This window comes from Podarcis filfolensis (assembly GCF_964270895.1).
Source record: "Podarcis filfolensis genome assembly, chromosome: 5".
NCBI classification, from domain to species: Eukaryota; Metazoa; Chordata; class Lepidosauria; order Squamata; family Lacertidae; genus Podarcis; species Podarcis filfolensis.
This window is the reverse complement of record NC_139608.1, coordinates 31,760,531-31,779,419: the sequence shown is the minus strand read 5'-3', so window position 1 is coordinate 31,779,419 and position 18,889 is coordinate 31,760,531. Positions and strand designations below refer to the sequence as shown.

At 38.8% G+C, this 18,889-nt stretch overlaps 1 protein-coding gene across 2 annotated transcripts in view; it reads left to right on the top strand.

Moving 5' to 3' along the window:
- The window catches only part of PXYLP1 (2-phosphoxylose phosphatase 1), a 58,861-nt gene extending 41,921 nt beyond the window's left edge, over nucleotides 1-16,940 (top strand). Inside the window, exons 1-5 of one of the 2 annotated variants that reach the window (XM_083613840.1) lie at nucleotides 2,190-2,451; nucleotides 3,230-3,391; nucleotides 5,244-5,370; nucleotides 13,980-14,119; nucleotides 15,175-16,940. In XM_083613840.1, the coding sequence (XP_083469966.1) occupies nucleotides 2,355-2,451; nucleotides 3,230-3,391; nucleotides 5,244-5,370; nucleotides 13,980-14,119; nucleotides 15,175-16,106 (1,458 nt within the window). In that variant the 5' untranslated portion in view covers nucleotides 2,190-2,354 and the 3' untranslated portion in view covers nucleotides 16,107-16,940. Of the gene's footprint in view, nucleotides 1-2,189; nucleotides 2,452-3,229; nucleotides 3,392-5,243; nucleotides 5,371-13,979; nucleotides 14,120-15,174 lie in introns of those variants that run through there. The other variant, XM_083613841.1, reaches the window with a different exon arrangement.
- The last annotated feature ends 1,949 nt before the right edge of the window (nucleotides 16,941-18,889 follow it).

The following is an 18,889-nucleotide window of genomic DNA, read 5'->3' as shown; positions in this document are numbered from 1 at the left end:
TAATATAATTTTATTTCCATGCTTGTCAAAGGTAATGGAATTTGTTGATTTAGCTACTACACAAAAGTCTCTTGTTATAGTGTCACAATATTGTGATATTTGTAACTGTCTTACTGTAAACTGAGAGGCCTCTAAAGCTGCTGGAACACATTTGTTGCCTGATTGACTTGGCAAAAAAAGACTTTGCTCAGTCTGCTGTCAAGTGTGCAAGGTATTTCTTTAGCAATTTGTTTACTTTGAAGCCCCCTGTATTTCAAAATGTAAACACAGTAAACAGTTTCATTCTCTGTTTGCCTTTCTGTTTAAATAAAGTGTGTACTTGAACAATGTTACTTTATTTCTGGTTTCATCTGCTTCTGTAAATCCTTTTATCTCCCTGTTCCGCAAGGAGAGTTGAAAGATCTATCTAGTAATCTTTTATTTCCTTTTTCTGTTTGGAGGGTGTCTTCTATTTGTGTGAATTATGCAAGGCTATATTAAGCACAAAATATATACTAAAGACCATTCATTTTGAACATACGACACATTTTGAATTGAAGGTCTAACATACTTTCAAAGAAGTTTTGTTTGTGATTTCTTCCTGTTTTACTTTGATAGGAAATGGACCTGCTGGACAATGCAGCACAATAAAAACAGGGCCACTCTAGGAATGAAGGATTGAATGGAATTGGGGAAGTGGAGATGGGAAAGACATGTTAGGGGTTAGGAGGAGGATAGCTCATGAGTTCTTACATGTCTGTTAACATTCACATCCTTTCTTCATATAGCGTAGTGGTGAAAAAACTTCCCCCCTGGAGAGTTGCATTCAAAGTGGGAATGGCCTCAGCCCCTGATCACACTGGGGCCTTATCAGGGCCCTAGTTTAGGGTGGGGGCTAGAGGGGGTTTAACTCTTTGCTCCCTGCTATGGTTCTGATCTGGACCGAGGCTCCTGCATGTTCAATTTGTATTGCCAAAGGATTCATTAAACTGAATAGGTTCTTCTTTTGACAATACTGGCAATAAGCCTTGGATCTCTATTGTAATGGAGTAGTGAAGGTAAAGGGACCCCTGACCATTAGGTCCAGTCACGGACAACTCTGGGGTTGCGGCGCTCATCTTGCTTTATTGGCCGAGGGAGCCGGCGTACAGCTTCCGGGTCATGTGGCCAGCATGACTAAGCCACTTCTGGCGAACCAGAGCAGCGCATGGAAATGCTGTTTACCTTCCCGCCAGAGTGGTACCTATTTATCTACTTGCACTTTGACGTGCTTTCGAACTGCTAGGTGGGCAGGAGCAGGGACCGAGCAACGGGATTCGAACCACCGACCTTCTGATCAGCAAGTCCTAGGCTCTGTGGTACTATGGCATTAATCCTTTGCCCTCCACTGTGGCCCCAATCTGGAGTGTATCCAGTGGCCAACTTGTTTGTTTGGCAATATGAAGACTGAATTATTTCAAAAAGTTAGCAACTAGGAAACATCCACCAATGGTCTGTATGCACTGGTATGCTAACAGGCTGTAATCCTGGCCCCACTTACCTAGAAGTAAGCCCCAATGAATTTGCTTCCAAGTAGACAAATAGATGGAATTGTGGTGTAAGAAAGCTCATACTCCTTCAGAGCTCACCACAACCCATGACTAGAATTATGCTACAATCCTAATTATGCTACTCAGAAGTAAGTCCTGTTGCATTAAGTGGGGCTTACTCCCCATTAAGTAGGTGGAGTGCAGTAGACTTGAAGTTCTACTATTCCTTCATTTTTCTCAAGCAATCGACATAAAAGATGTTAAGTAGTCCCAAATATACAACTTTATAATTGAGTCTGGCATGATAGCAGTCCTTAAACTGGCATAGCAGATGGTAAGATTTTCTGCAGTGCATTCTCAGGTTTGCTTTGTGTCTGAATTGGCATTTACCCATTCAGCTGTCTAATCCATATGCACCTTATCTGTCTCCTCCAGGCTGGGTTTTTTGGGGAAGGGGGCATAATATCTGCCACTGGGTTTTCTTAATTAACCATCCCCTCTCTTTACGTAGCATATAGCCACCCTTTAATGTGCTTCTGTGCTAATTAGTCTCTTACTTGTGTTTTACTTTTTTCTGTATTGGTATATTTTAGTGAAAACTACTTTGCAAGATTTGGAAACCACAAGCCCCTTCTTTAGGGGAGAGGGATAATGAACTTTGAATAGTTCTTATTATGCATATTTTCTCTTCCATGCTGGTGAAAAATTGCCACGTAACTTGAAAAAGTATTTGCTGTGTGACCTACTTCCTACGTCAGTGAAAAAGTTTTAAACAGTTTGGTTGCATGGAACTGAAAGAACAGTCTGTATTTAAGGCTACCACTAAGAAAAAAATTCCAGACTGAAATGGCTACTTTCTCTGCATACTCTTTTTGGACCGTTTGTGGTTGCAAAGGAAAAAGAAAATGGGAAACAGATTTCCTTTCTTTTATTCTAATTTTAGGTAAATGGTTTAAAATTGATGATTTTGCTGCAGCTGCTTTCTTCCTTCTATGCCTTTTTGTAATGCTTACATTGCTTCCTATTCTGATTACTATGCTTCAGACAAAAAGTAAATATATCTTAATGTTTTGCAGTCCACTGAAAATATATATAAGACATAGTCAGTGATACTGAAATGCAAGTTTGTAATATTGATTTGGCTTATTGCACGGGTCTTTCTTTCTTCAGAAGTAGCTTTTATCATGGCCACTGTAATGCGTATATTCTTCCTATTAAAATAGGAACATTTATTATTACAAGTATTTGTATTTTTGTGTAACTGTAGAACATATTATGAATTTGTAGCCCCTTTTAAAGTTGCTATTGTCGGACTGTGGAGTAGGGTTGGGGAGGATAGCAGATGGGCAGAGATTCCAGGTATATTTTCAAATACATGGTAAATTGCACTTGCACCACAGAAATCAGCTAGGTTAATCTAGCGGTGTGGAAAATATTTCAGTGGCCGGGCATCAGTAGTGATGATTCCACATTTCTTTTCTTTTCTTTCCTGTTTCCAATCCCCCACCCCTTGTTGTGTGTCACACTTACGGTATGCCTAATGTAATAGGGATATCCTGGAAAACATTTGTATTTATATTTTGAGTCAAGTGATAGAGTTTTAACATAATGCAACAATAGAGCTTTAACATATTGCAACAATAGCAAAATGATGCGAATGTTGCTTTACCATAATGCAACAATAGCAAAATGATGTGAATGTTGCTTATTTGTATTTTTAGTACACTTGATCCCTGTTAACCCTGTTAAAGAAGATGATCTTGGCTCCAAGAATCGAAAGAGAATAATGCCTGATCCTTTGACGGAGACACCTGCTGTAGATCCAATTTTCGAAGCCCAGTTTTATTGTAACATTCCCAACATACCTGAACGCAGTATGGAAGGTAAACCTGTTACAGCATTGGTGTCTTCTGCTTTATTTCTGTGTAATTGCTGGTGTTTTAATTTCAAATGCACGCTTTCTTGATACAGAGTGCTCTTAAAAAATTTCCAGGTAGAAGCAAGCTGCTATAGTAAATAAAGTAAAAGACAAAGCTTTGACAACCTCACCACCTACTTATGCTTGGCTCAGTTGCAGTCAGTTCTACTGGATCAGACCAAGGGTTCTTCTAATACGCCAATGTGTTTCCTTTTTTAAAAAACAACATTTTATTGATTTCCCAAAAATAACAAAAACAATGCAAAAACAATGCAAAAACAAAACAAATTGACTTCCCTTGGTTCTATTATTTATAAAGATACTGCATGTCCATTGTTAAATTTGTAACATATTTAAATCACGTATTATCCATTCATAATAAAATTACAAGTTATCTTAAAACCCTGCTAATGTATTAACCTGTGTACATTGCTTCTGTATATATGCAATAAACATCTTTCATTCTTCCTTAAATTCATTATCATCACTTCCTCTTAATTTTATCGTCCATTTTGCCACTTCAGCGTATTCCATTAGTTTAACTTGCCAATCTTCTTTGGATGGGACACCACCTTCTTTCCAATATTTTGCTACTAAAGTCCGTGCGGACATTGTTGCATACATAAGAAATTCTTTTGTAACTTTGGTAGGTCCACTCCTAAAATACCTAATAAGAAAGCTTCTGGTTTTTTAACAAAGGTTATACACCAGTTTGTTTCTAACTCTTGGCTGATTGGATGGTCTTGGAAACATGAATGCAACACGCTCCCTTGCAAACAGACATTGAAATATATACCACCTTTTAAGATAGGCTCTAGAGCAATCAATAATCTGAGGAGGCCCTCTTAGTTGTGCTGAGTCAGATAGGAAGCACCATTAAATTCCATGGCATTTACTTCTGAGTATGCATGTTTAGGATTGCACTGTAACTTGCACAAAATGTTGAGGAAGAGAAGAAACTCCTCATTTATGTAAATTACACATTAAATGCTGGCATCTTACAAAACTGAACAAAATTACGTTTGTGAGAGACAAAAGAGGATGGATTGATAAATGAATTTGAAGAACTGGAACATTTAAATAATCTTTTGGAATGTTGAAATAATCTTTTGGAATTCCAAATAGACAATTACCGTATATACTCAAGTAGAAGCCGACCCGAATATAAGCCGAGGCACCTAATTTTACCACAAAAAACTGGGAAAACTTACTGACTTGAGTATAAGCCGGTTCACCACACCACAAACCACCTGGTGGGCCAGAGCATGTGTGTGTGTGTGCGCGCGCACGCATGCGCACACAGCAGAGGGGGCTTTTCTCCCCCCCAGCCCCTCCTGTCCCCCTGCCTACCTAGGGTGCTGCTGAGAGGCAGAGGCTGGTGGCGGCAGCAGCGGAGGAAGAACAGGCAGCCCAAATGGGCTGCTTTTGGGCTGCTCGTTCCTCCGCTGCTAACAGGGACCCTCACTCGAGTATAAGCCGAGGGTTTTTTTTTTCCAGCATTAAAAATGTGCTGAAAAAGTCAGCTTGTACTTGAGTATATACGGTATATCTGATAATCGTTTTCCCATTTTAGTATTACCCCTCCCTGTTCTTGTCTTCTTTTAACAGTTTGTAGCATATTAGAATAATGCATCTTTGTTGCTGTTGGATGTATGCTTTTGTGTGTGTTTATGTTCTGTTTATTTTTTGACTTGTAAAGATCAGCTTATGTGTTTTTTCCTTTATTGCCTATATTGTATGTAGCTGAATATATGAACTTGGTGAATTCTAAAACTAATTGTTGTTGTTTTAAATCACTTTTAATGTTTCTTTTATAGGTCATGCACCCCACTATTTTAAACTGAATTCTGTTCATGTGCTGATTCGCCATGGGGACCGATATCCTCTTTATGCCATTCCCAAAACGAAAAGGCCAGACATTGATTGTACATTAGTGCCCAACAGGTAAAAGTTTTGGATTTTACCATTTCTCTCTAGGCTTTATTTGTTCAGTAGAATGCAAGTACCCATAAATAGTCCATGGGCATTCTGTATTGCATTTCCACATGCTCAAGTAGAGACGCACGTACTTTAAAAGAGTCCTTTCCACCCATAATGCCTAGTCTATATGTTCACACAAAATACCAGTTATTTTCTGCTCTCCTCTGTTTCCATCTCTTGCATAAAGATTTCTAAAGGTTCAAGATTTCTAAAGGTTCAAGGGATGGATTTCAGCTTGTGCCTTTGCGCTCATTGAATAATCAGTTATCTTTCTGTAGCGTTAGCTGTAGTGTCAGCTTCGTTTGAGAATAGTGGTGTTTTCCCCCATTTTTGAACACTTTGTGTGCTCTTTCAACAATAGTGAGATCCTTCTGAAATACAAGTATGTTGACTATGGATTCAGTGTAAATAAACTGCATTCAGAGGTGTTAAAATAAATGACACGTTCATGTTATAAATTGCTTATTGGCGTCACAGATGGCGTCTGGTTTACTTATCTGATGGTTTTGTCAGGATAGCCAGCTAGAAAACAAAAGTTCATTTTTGATGCTATGGGAAAGGGTCAGAACACATGCTTAAAGATTAACTAGAATTGCTAAAGGAGGACATAATAATTATAAAGAGAATAGTTAAGACCAATCCTGGTTTGTGTTAAATGTATACCATTACGCAAAGGTGAGGAATGTAACACAATATTTTTATGTAAGTGTTCAATATCTGTAAAATTGCATATAACTGAATTTGGAGGATGGAGAGAAACAACCAACAGCGTATTGCGGTAAACACATTTTTACAAACAAAACTGTACAATCCTGAAACAGGGAATGTATATTAAATGTTTTTAGAGTTGAACCTACTTGGTGTTACCAAAGTGTACTGGCCACAGTAAGCAATTAAATTCTATAATAGGATAAGCAGTTAGTAATGTGCTAATTGCAGTGATAGGATTTTTTAATGAACTTACTCTAGGGAATGAAACATTAATTGAAGAGAGATAATTCAAAGCCATTTGGAAAGCCTACAGGGTTTACCAGTCTCGGCTCTAAAATGTCTTGCTGTATAGCATTAAAGAAAATATTTTGCAGAGTTGTCAAGTGCATGTGACAGGGGTAGAAATCTTCTTCTTTTAACGCTAAGAGCTGTATAAAACTTAGTTGTAATTAAAATCAGCAGATCACACTGTAGAGAGGCCCATCATACATTGAATTTGGAAGGTCAGTTTTTTATTATATCCAGTGAGTTACTTCATCAAAATTTATTCAGATCTCCTGATTTACTTGTTCTCACCAATCACTTGGGAACAACCATAACATTTTCTGAGAAGAGAATAGTGTGATATGTGTGACTTTTGATATGTTAAACTAATTCTTTCCTGGCATTCCTTGAACATGGATGCAAGGCGCTGTGTTGACTTCTTTCCACTCGGTGGACTCTCAAATGCTCATCCATATGGAATTTTTATAATTGTTTAATGTGGCTTCTGAAACATGATTGGATAGAACCCTGCCCCCGCGCTGAAATAGGGTGACTGGTAACCAGACACATCCTTTCTTTTGAATTGTACTTCCACTGTCTTTTTATTTTCGATAAATGTGTAAAACAGTGATATACCAAGCAACCTTAGGATAACATGCATCAGATGAATTGGACTCTGGTCCATCAAACCAATAATAAATTGGTTAGGCTTTAAGATGCACCAAATGTTTTTACTGTTTTTTGCTGCAAGAGTTTAACACAACTATTTCTATGGAAGTTGTTACTGGGCAAGCATTCAGGTTGCAGATTGCACCTGCCAGGAACAGAACATGCTTCTTGGGGAGCCATTCATATTAGCTCCAAATTTCTACAGTGTGCCTACATGCTGGCTGCACACATGGTTCCATTCCTTTTTTTTCTAGAAAAAAGAGGTACTTTGACTGACAACCCTAAGTTGAGGAGATTTTTTTCAGGGGGAGCAAAACCTTTTTTTGGGGGGGGGGGGGGAGAAACACACTGCCCCACAACCTCCGACACATGCACACAGCTGCCAGTATGCTACAAAAGGCTGCCAAAACACACCAAAGAGGTGGCGGAACTCAGTTCTGGTGAGTTACAGCTAAAAAAATCCCTGTTAAAGGGCTTATCTAAAGCTAGAAGAGAGGGAGATGAACTTCATTGTGTGACATTGCGGAGAGGAGATGAAGGGATCAGCAGCTGTGGAGGCAAATTGAGCAAGAGCTATCCCTAAATAATTGCAGGACTATTTTAGGAACTTTCTAGTTAGGCTTGTAGTGTAGCAAAGAAAGTTCTTAATAATGACATAGTGACGTCTGTGAAAATACAGTTGTTTGTAGTGAGAATTAAAACAATGGTAGAACTGCCGCACATACATTCATACTGACAGCTGTTTAAGATCAGTTATTTTTTCATTATAATTTGTATTTGTTTAAGCTCTTTGGACTTTGTCATGCATTAAGTATCCCATTTGTATTCCACCCCATTCTCCATTTCATTTAGTATTCCACAGATGGAGTTCATTAATTACGCAGATTATGCTGCAGCCCTATGGACTTCTAATGGATATGCAGGATAGCTTAAGGGGTCCTGCTTGGGCTTTGTGAATTAAGAAGTGTGGTATATAAATAGTGAAGAATGAATGTAAGAAAATAGACCAAGTCCCTGGGGATTTTTCCTGTCAAATTTCAATTAACATTTTCAAATCAAGGTAGATTTCCACAGAGAAAACTTGTTTTTGTAGCTGTTCACCAGAATAATTAACTTTCTATTTGTGTGTGTGTGTGTGTGTGTGTGTGTGTGTGTTAGGATTTAGATACATCATACTTCGGCTTTGTATTAATTTCAGATGTGAAAGATACGCTGCTTGATTAAAATCTGTTCAGAATGCCACCATCTAGTTTTATAAAAAAAGGTAAAGGACCTCTGACAGTTAAGTCCAGTCACAGACGACTCTGGGGTTGCAGCACTCATCTTGCTTTACAGGCCAAGGGAGCCGGCATTTGTCCGCAGACAGTTTTTCCAGGTCATGTGGCCAGCATGACTAAGCCGCTTCTGGCGCAACGGAACACTGAAATCAGAGCAGTGCACGGAAATGCTGTTTACCTTCCTGCCAGAGCGGTACCTGTTTATCTAATTGCACTTTGATGTGCTTTCGAACTGCTAGGTGGGCAGGAGCTGGGACCGAAAGACGGGAGCTCACCCCGCCTCTGGGATTCGAACCGCCGACCATACGATCGGCAAGTCCTAGGCACTGAGATTTTATCCACAGCGCCACCCGCGTCCCATATCTAGTTTTATAGTTGATAGTAATGAAATGGCAAAATGAAAAGAAATGTATATACCAGTTAAAAGAGGCAAATACAAGCTCTGTTATCTGATACTTCAATGGCTATAACAACAACAATGGCAAAACTAACATTTTTTTGAAACCTAGTCAGGTAAGTTTTCATTCTGTGGATGTCATTCAGAGGTGCTCATGTATATAGTGTACAAATTATTCCATCAGGGTCTTTTTTGTCTGATGTCCTCCCAGCAACTCCTGTAAGCAAACTTCTTGAGCAGTTAGAGTTCCACCAGGCAAAAGCTAACGCCATGTGTTTCTTTCCCCTTTAATCTCTTGATCAGCAGCTGTTGTGTCAAGGGGAGCTTAAAATGGGAGGTCTGCTTGTTGATGTCAAACTTTTGTACTCAATATGCATTTCAGAATATCCTCTGATTGGCAGAACATTCTGTTGGAGGGTTTTCTTCAATACCTTGGAAGTGCTGTAAATGAAAAAGAAAATTAGTTCAACTAGTAAAAATATGGGATGGATTTCAGCTTGTGCCTTTGCACTCATTGAATAATCTTTGAGCCATGGGTGGGGTCTGCAAACAAAAGGGGGGGCAGATGCTATTTTTCTTGGCTGTCTTCCCCCTGTAGCCCTAACAGCCCTGATAAATTAGCCCCAGAGACTTAGGAGATCCTCAGAGCAGGCTGCAAGATGTCAGCGGAAGGGGAATCAGCAAAAATTGCCTCCCTCTCTCTTATTTTTATGGCATTTGTGCTGGATCAAAAGCTATTCCATGTGTACAAAGGCATAAATTGGATTCTAGCCACGGTTAGAGTTACAGGCTTTTCGATAATTCACTTCAACATGCTAAACATTTGTTGATAAGATTTTTAAATTTTATTTTTGGACATATGAAAGCATCAAGTTAAGCATTGTTACACACCCCCAAGGTGTTAAAAAGGGCCAAGTAGTGTAATTAATCTCTTGCATTTTTATTATTTCCATGTTTTTATGGAAATTAATTTTTAAGAATCTCTCTGGAGGCTTAAGCTTTCAAACTACACAGACTAATTTATTTGTGTTCCGCTCAGCCCCAGCAACCTTCACATTGTTGCCTGGATACTCCATCTCCTGAAGTATCTGTAAATTGGCCAATTCAACAGCAAGATTGCTAATCTGATTTAAAAAAAAAAAAGCATAGGGAAAGGTAATTGGCCTAGCAGCATCTGAAATACTTTTTCAAAATCTCTTTGCCACCTCTTCTTTCCATCCCTTCTCTTGCGAATTATCACAGTGGGAGACTTCTATGTAGGAAGCTTCCTGTATGACTCCTAGAGACTAGCTTGCATTGTTTGATGGTGCACTATTAGACTGGCATGCAACAAGGAAGTTTTCTATTGCTAAAAACGTTGAGATTTCAGAATACAGATTCCCCCAGTTTCTAGTAAATGCCACCATCTGCAGAGTATCTGCTAAATTAATTTGTGGCATGGCATACAAATATAGATACAGAAGCCCAATTTGAGACAAGTGGTGAAGTGAGTATATGCGCATCTATTGTGTGCCAAGCAGCTCACTAAAGACTCCTGAGTAACCTTAGCAGTAATGGAATAAAATGAGAAGTCCGCTTGTGGATCAGTAATTGGTTAAGAAGCAGAGAGCAGGAAAAACTGGACAGTTCTTTCAGTGGAAGGATGTAAAAAAGTCTGTGAAGGAGTCTGTACTTTTTAAGTTGTTCATAATCAATTTAGTGTCGGGGTGCGCAGTGAGATGCTTAAAATGAAAAGAGACCATGAAGAGCTCCAGAAGAATCTCTACAGACTGAGTGAATGGGCAGTAAATTAGCAAATACAACTTCCATTAAAGTGTAAATTGATGCACATTAGGGCAAACAAGTCTTATGCTCCATTTAACATAGTGGCACTTACTTCCAAGTAAACATGCATAGTTTTGCTTTGTAAATGCACATTCAGACTTCTGGTATATCAAATAGGTATTGATGTGGTTTTGCATATGAAGGCTGCGAGTGAACTCTTTGTAGAATTTGCCCATGTCACATTGGTTCTTAGACACAAAAGGTCTCAATGTCTTCTATTTCACGTTTCCCTTTCTGAAATAGTATTATATCTACAAATCCAACCATAACTAGAAGTTTTCTCATTTGTATATTCTGTACTTTTCACTATGTGAAAAGTAAGGGTAAGGTGTCATACAGTGTGCTTATATTGAAGTGATAGCATGGCACCCCCTTGTGGTTTAAGTTAGTTTTAAAAGTCTGATATAAAGTAGCAAAGAGTTGCCATTTAATTGACCAATTTCTTTTGAGCACTTGTTCAGACACAGAATGTAACTTACGTTAACATTCTTTTTCTTTTTTAAAAACCACCTCTATTGCCTAATGCACATTTAAAAACTCGCAACATTTTATATTAACATACACACACACACACACACACACACACACACATATATATATATATTATTTTAAAGAAACCTACAATAGCACAAATGTCAATACAGTGAGTGGAGTAAAATCTTTGTAGACAATGCAATGTATATAACTTTGTGTTATATAGTCTCACGTTAGGACATTAACCAAAAGTAATAGGTTGCTATTGTAATCCAAAAATTATTAGTAGGAAAGACTGATGAAAGGTATGTCTAAACTATAGGGGAGATTATTTTATTTTGTGTTCAAGAAGCTGTACATCTCTCAGCTTGACTCTTTCTATAATTGGTATCCTCCTCTAAGAAAAGGTTTCTTGCTGGGAATGAGCAGCAGGAGAGGCAACACAGCTTTGACCAAGAAAGTAAATGCCAATAGATGCAGGACAGTGATCTCTTTCAGCTTCTGCCTTCTGGAAGAAGGTACAGGGTTATAAAGACTAGGACTAGCTGCCTGAGAAACAGTTTCTAATCAAATGTGATTTTGGTTTTAAACGCAGTGTAAGGTAGTCTCTATGGGAGTATATTGTATTTAATTATGGAGTATCAGAGTTTTTGGGGGGCTAACCAGGCTGGGATAGCAGGCTTGTTGGTTTTTGAATGTCTGATGTAGATTCTTTCAATTTCATTGTTCTGTATGGGACAATGACAATAAAGATTATCGTATCGTATTGTATTGGAGCACCCTTAACTCACCACTGCATAATTTAAGAGCTCTTCAGAGTTGTCTGGATGTAAGAGATTCCTATGGTGGCAGTATAACTCTCAGGCAGGGTTTGGAAAGTTGTGAAGGCTTAGTCGTTACTTCAGAAAAAGAGGAGCGGAAAATACTTTTGAAAGAAGTAAGCAGTTAAAGAGTAAAAGCAATTCAGACTCTTCACTGATTTTTAACTGTGGCTTGATCGCATTGCATGAGCAGAGCACACTTCTGCCTGCACAGGTAGGAAGTGGCAGAGAAAGCCATCTCCTCCATCTGCACTCCCTGTGCCTCCGAGACAAGACTTCAGATGTAGGCATAGCTGGCTATCTTGGACATCAGCAGAACAGCCTTTCACTCTTGAAGTGGGATCCTAGGATGCAAACAAACAAATGTAGCTGCTTTAAAACACACACCAGAACACCCCCTCCTCCAAAGTAATGTAATGAAATTGTTGTCGTCTTTCCCCCTTATATACAAAAGCCTTGTTGGAAAGGTTGAGACCAGTCCTGATGCTAGTAACTGATTTGCACTGTGATTTCATGGGATCCTTTTAGCAAGGGGTAGCTAGCTGCTTCAGCTTTGCAAAATGCCACATGCATTTATGATATTAATCAAGGTGTCTAGGCTGTGCAGTGGTAAGAGCAAACCTGTCTGTCAGTAATGGGAAAGAAGCATATAAGAGCAGATCTGTAAGTGAAAACTGCTTGGTGGCTTTGGTCTAATTTTCACTCCACTGAGTTGCTGTCCTCTGGTTTGTGCAAAAGCACACTGTTACCATGTCACTCCTGGATTAAAATGTAGTTTGGCAGTTTAGCGGGTGGCGGCTTGAAGTGAAAATGAAAAGAAGCACCCAGCTGTGTTTCATTCTGATTTGATTTTTTTTTTGTGTGTGTAGTTTTCTGAATGGTAGCCAGTTTCTTTAAATGGTTTTCCTGTGCTAGGTTTTTAAATTGGCATGGACTGATATTTGGAAATTGGCTTATGAATTTAAGTTAACTAGATTTAAATACAGTCATACCTCGGGTTATAGACGCTTCGGGTTGCACGATTTTGGGTTGCGCACCACGCCGAACCCGGAAGTACTGGAGCTGGTTACTTCCGGGTTCTGGTGCTTGCGCATACACAGAAGTGTTAAATCGCGCTTTGCGCATGCACAAAAGCACCGACTCGTGACCCGAGCGTCCACTGTACATCCAGATTTGTGCATATTATTTTTAACTATCTAGGGACTCAAAGCACCATGTAAAATATAACACTCTTTCAAAAGGACTTTACAGCATCAAATAGCCTATGGGTACCTGTATTGTATTTGAACTGATTTTATGTATGTGCTGCTGCTGTTTTAAACTATATATATGTAATTGGGTTTTTTTTAATGTTCTTACAGGTTTTTATATATGCAGTTGCTTTAACTGTATTCAGATATGTAACTTTATATTTGCTTTTGGTTTTATCATTTTGTATATCATTTTGGGATGGCTCATGAGAAGTGATTTGTAACGAAATAAATAAAAATATGATATAAGAAGGTGAAAATGCAGCCTAACTTGCATGCAGCAATATTAATAGTAAGTTAGAGGAAGCATGGATCTCCTGCTCTTCTTGTTCCAAGCTAGACTTTTTCTTCCTATTTCTTATTTGGCATTTTCATGGGATGAAACCATGTACTGTACAAACGTGTTCATCACAGTAATTTTCCACCTCTCTTTTAACAAAATAAATCCCCAGAAATCGGTACTGAATCATCCATTGCCTACCACTCCACACACCAGATACATTGTTTTTCTCTTTTATGAAGATAGTAGGTCATTTCACGGAGATCATATAGAAAGCTAACATTGTCCTGACAGCAAAATAGTAGCTCTGAAATAGTGCATCCTAGGTTACAACAGCACAACTTCTTTGGAGGTTTTCTTATGTATTTTTAGCTGTTGCGTTTCTTCCCTCTTCCTCCCATCGCATGCTAGTTTTTTTCAGGCCTTAACACCCATCTGCATGGCTGCATATTTCATTTCTTTTAAGAGCAGAGTTTTGTCGCCCCCCCCCCCAAGCAGCAGGTATGCCTTCCTAATGAAATGGTGTGACTTGACATAATTAGAGCACTTTAATCTTTACAGCTTCTTCATGCGTTTAAGAGTTTTTGTTTGGTTTATCTCCTTTAGGAAACCTTCCCATCCTCAGCTTGAAGCTTTTATTAGCCATATGTCTAAAGGATCAGAAACCCAAATGGATGGCCCTCTGAGCAGCATGCCTCGTTACCCCAGCCATTCACTGTGTGAAATGGGAGAGCTTACACAGACAGGTGATTTTCTACAGCTGTTTTATTTCCATGTCCAAAAGAAACCAGCGTGTCAAGAGGCTCTTTGGTTCTTAATTGGAACTTCCTAGGTGCTTGTTAAAGGTTCAAAAAATGATTTTTCCAGGGGACATTGCTGGTACTTTCTAAAGGATGCCATGGTTGTAGTAGCAATATCCCAATTGGTTATGGTTTGTTTGTTTTTTTAAGAGAGAGAAAATTCTCATATTTCCTTCTTGCCTGTACAACCATTTAAGACTTGTGCAACTAGCATTTTTGAAAAAAATAATATGTTTTTATATTCTTAGCATGATCTGCCCACCCCGGCCATTACCCTTTCACATGGATTGTATGAAGTGACTGCATGAGCAGAAGGCAGCTCAGGCACTCAGTATTTTTATACTCCTTCCTGTGCAGCCACATGTACCCCCAAAACCTTCTCGGGGGTGGGGGGTCGGCCAAAGTTTGGTGAACGTTTGGAGCTATGTCACATGGAAGGGAAGATTCTTCTGAAATTGGACTGAGAGATTTTGTGCCATTGTAGCTGGCACTGGAGCAAGATCGTTCTGCTCCATTTCAGATGATTTCCCCCTCACATCACAGCCCATGTGACACAGCTCCCAAAAGGGTCAACCTTTGAACCTCTTGAGAGGATTTTTGACTGGGTGTTTCAGAGGGGAAGGAGAGAAAGAATAAGGTAGGTTGCATGCCTTATACCCAGGCAACCGTTGGATACAACACAATTTCTCTAACAGTACAGTGGTACCCCTAGTTACGAACTTAACGGTAATTTGTTCTGGAGGTCCGTTCTTAACCTGAAGCTGTTCTTAACTAGAGGCATGCTTTCACTAATGGGTCCTCTTGTTGCCGCTGTGCTGCCGGCACACAATTTCCGTTCTCATCCTGGTATAAAGTTCTCAACTTGAGATAACTCTTCCTGGTTAGCCGAGTTTGTAATCTGAGGCGTGTGTAATTCGAGGTACCACTGTACAATCTTCCCAAGATGACTCTCAAATTATTTCATAGAAGAATGCTTACCTTCTTCTTTTTCTTTTTTGAAGGGATTGTACAGCACTTGCGAAATGGACAACTACTGCGGAATATTTATATAAAGAAGCATAACTTGATACCAAGTGACTGGACAAGTAAACATTTGTATTTGGAGACAACTGGAAAGAGTCGAACACTACAGAGTGGGCTGGCACTACTGTATTCCTTCTTGCCGGAATTTGATTGGAAGAAAATTAACTTTAGGCACCAGTGGAGCACAATTTTTTGTTCTGGAAGCTGTGATTGCCCGATAAGAAACCATTACCTAGAGGAGGAACAACGGCGCCAGTACAGCCTACGGGTGAAGAACATACACTTGGAGAAAACGTATGCAGATATGGCAAAGATTGTCGGCATACCCACAAGGCAGTTAAGGGCTTCTAACCCTGTAGATTCTATGCTGTGTCATTTTTGCCATAATGTCAGCTTCCCATGTACCAAGAATGGCTGCATTAACCTTGAGCACTTTAAAACAATCAAGACGCATCAACTTGAAGATGAAAAAGAGAGGCAGGAGAAGAAATATTACTATTTGTATGCGCTACTGGCCACTCATCCTATCCTTAACCAGACAGCCAGCCGTATGCAGCGCATTGCAGAAGGCAAGAGAGAAGAACTATTTGTCCTTTATTCCGCTCATGATGTCACCTTGTCCCCTGTTCTGAGTGCCTTAGGCATCACTGAGGCCAGGTTCCCAAGATTTGCAGCCAGACTAGTCTTTGAGCTGTGGAAAGATGGAAAGAAATACAAAGAACATTTTATCCGCATCCTTTATAACGGTGTTGATGTCACATTCCAGACTTCATTCTGCCGGGATTATAACAAACATTACACCAAACTGATGTGCCCCTTAGAGAAATTTGTTCGTTTTGTTAAACAAGACATGTTCTCACCTTTTAATAGCACCAATTACTATGATGCATGTCACAGGAGGCCATTCTAAACAAGGGAGGAGTAAAATGTTACATTTTGTATTGTCAAAAATATTGTCTCCAAGGCAGCTTGACACTGTCAAATCCTAGTGTGCCTAAGTGCAAATGAATATAGCTTGAAGTGGTTTTGTCGTTTCCCCCCCAAAAATGCATTCTAGATTGATTTAAAATGTCATCAATTCATAATGTTTGTCAGCCTTAGCAGCACAGGGCCTATGTTCTTTTGTGCTCCAACTTGATTTGTCTCTTAGCTGCTGTAAAATGGATATTGCTTGAAGAACTGAATGAGTGCATTCTGGTTCCTTGTTGTTCCACTGTAAAAGTTGCCACAGTAAACACAAACCATTCTTGTCATAATTGAAAGTATCCTTCATTCCACAAATCCATTCATATGATCTAGCTAAAGTAGGAACCATTTTTTCCTTAGGGCAAAAGTGTATTATAGGCAGGCTTTGTTTTTTGTTTTTTTGGGGTGTTTTTTTTTTAAAGGTGCATGGATTCAAATGCTTCTGGTGTGTTTTCTTGAACACATCACTTCTAGCTACTATACAGGGACTACTTCATACATGACGTAGATGCTGTAAAGATTGTTACTTCATGGTAGAGGCTGCCATGTTTGACATGGCTTCTTCTTGTGTTTGGTTAGAACACATGCGAATCTACATCAGCATAGATGACTTCCTCAGAGGCATTAGCATTGTCAGAAATACGTTTTTCAAAATTACCTGTACAGGCAATCCACACAGGAAGCCATTTATATATAAAACCAGCGTCCTTGTGGAACCCCCAGCATATAGAAGTGTTTGGGTTTTCTTTAGGTAAGGAGCTATCATATTATATACAAAGCAGCCCCTGGGGTAGATGAAAAGGAAAGTTCCGTTCTTTGCACTTTTAGCACTTTATGTGTACTTCAAACACAAAGTACAAGTTGTGTCAGATGCTAGAAAGGATTCATACACAAGAAGTGAAAACTTAAAATCGGGCTTCGGATACATTCTTTAGGAACTGCTTGTGTTGTTCAGATCATTCGTGCTGTGATAAGAAGCAATGTGTTATAGCCGTATGTTGTAATGGCTGCATGTAGCCAAACAAGAACTTGACTTAATGCTTAATTTTGTAGTCCATTTAGTACTTTTATAGACTAGGAAGACATTTTATAAGCTCAGTCTTGTTTTTTACTGTCTGGTGATTGTACTATAGTGTACTAGATTTTTTTTTTAACCTTCTTTGTAAAGGGATGCCAGAAGATGTTTTTCAACACTTTACTTTGGGCATAGTACAAAGATTCAGAAATCTATTATAAATAATTTTACTGGATAAATTAATAATGCATATTAACTCAAATTTTGGATTCCTTACATCGGATTTTTAGACAGCTTGGAAAAGCATTTTGTTACTATTGGAATGCTGAGTTTTGTAATGTCAAGAGTTTTTAACACACCCTGAAACCAGACTTTAGTGTAATTTGTATTGAAATGGTGGTAGCAATTAAAAGGAGCTGTAATTTGTGTTATTGGCATTTCAGTCCCCTTTTGAAAACAATGCATTTGAATGTTCTATAAATAAAGTTTTGAAAAAAATCTTTGATGTGGTTCCTAAAAGCCAATATTTCTGTTTGTGCTTTTCAAACCAGAGTTTGTAAAATTGATCTTTGCCTAATCGGTTATGTCAAAGGTTTGTTGCCACATTGGTTGTTGAAATTTAATAGATTCTTAATTAGTGGTGCTTGATACATCACAAGGATACTAAAAGCTTCATAGAAAATATGTAACTGCAAAGAAAGTACCGTATGTAACTGCAGAAAAGCTTCAAGCTCAAATATGAAGCTAGGTTACCACAGTATTTGTGATAGTTGTTCCTATGAAAAACCTGCCATTTTATTCTATTCAGTACATGTTCAGGTGGTTTTGCTCAGAATAAACCTGTCAGACTACCTATTCCTCAAGAGCAAAATCAGTCATAGACAAATGAGAAAAGCAGGCACAGAAAGGAGAATTCTGTGCCTTGCCTCTAAGTTTTGTACCTTGAGTCAAACAAAGAGGAATTATTCCCAGTCAAGCCCAAAAAAGAGTATAAAAAAATGGGGATGAAACCTGCAAAAAAATGGGGATGAAACCTCATATAGAAAATGTGGCAACTTCTAAACACAATAATGAACAAGAGTCAATGCAGCCTTAAAAACCTTATGGTTAGGACTGAAGGAAAGGTTTTTTTAATGAGCTTTGCATAGGTACAATGCTACATTACCACTACTCAAGCAGATATTGTTGGCTGTTATAGACAGCAGTATGCAGAAAAAGATCCTATCCAGAAAGAGATTAAATTATACATAGAATACCTTCCTTGTTCTTGCATGCTTTGCATGTAAAAAGTCCCAAGTAAAATCTAGTCTTTCGAGGTAGCGATGGGAAACATTGGAAACCTTGGAGTGGTGCTGCCAGTCAGGGTTGACAAAATTGATGCACCAATGGTCTGACTTGGTATAAACTGCTTCCCATGTATCTGCAGACATAGAATCATAGAGCTGGAAAAAGTTAAAGCATTATCTCGTCCTACTAGCTGTCATTTTGCAGGAAATTCTTTACTGCTTTACCCCTGTAAACCGGTCGCTTGCCTTTTACAAGCTTCAATGAAAGAGTCCTCCAAGACTATCTGTTACACATTTGAACACCTCAAGGCATCAGAGAGTGTTTCCTAATGTTTTATCTTATCAGAATTTCCATTTTGGGGATTGCAACAAAAGCTGGCATAAAGATGTTATTTCTTCTACGCTCTTATTCTTAGATCCACTTTT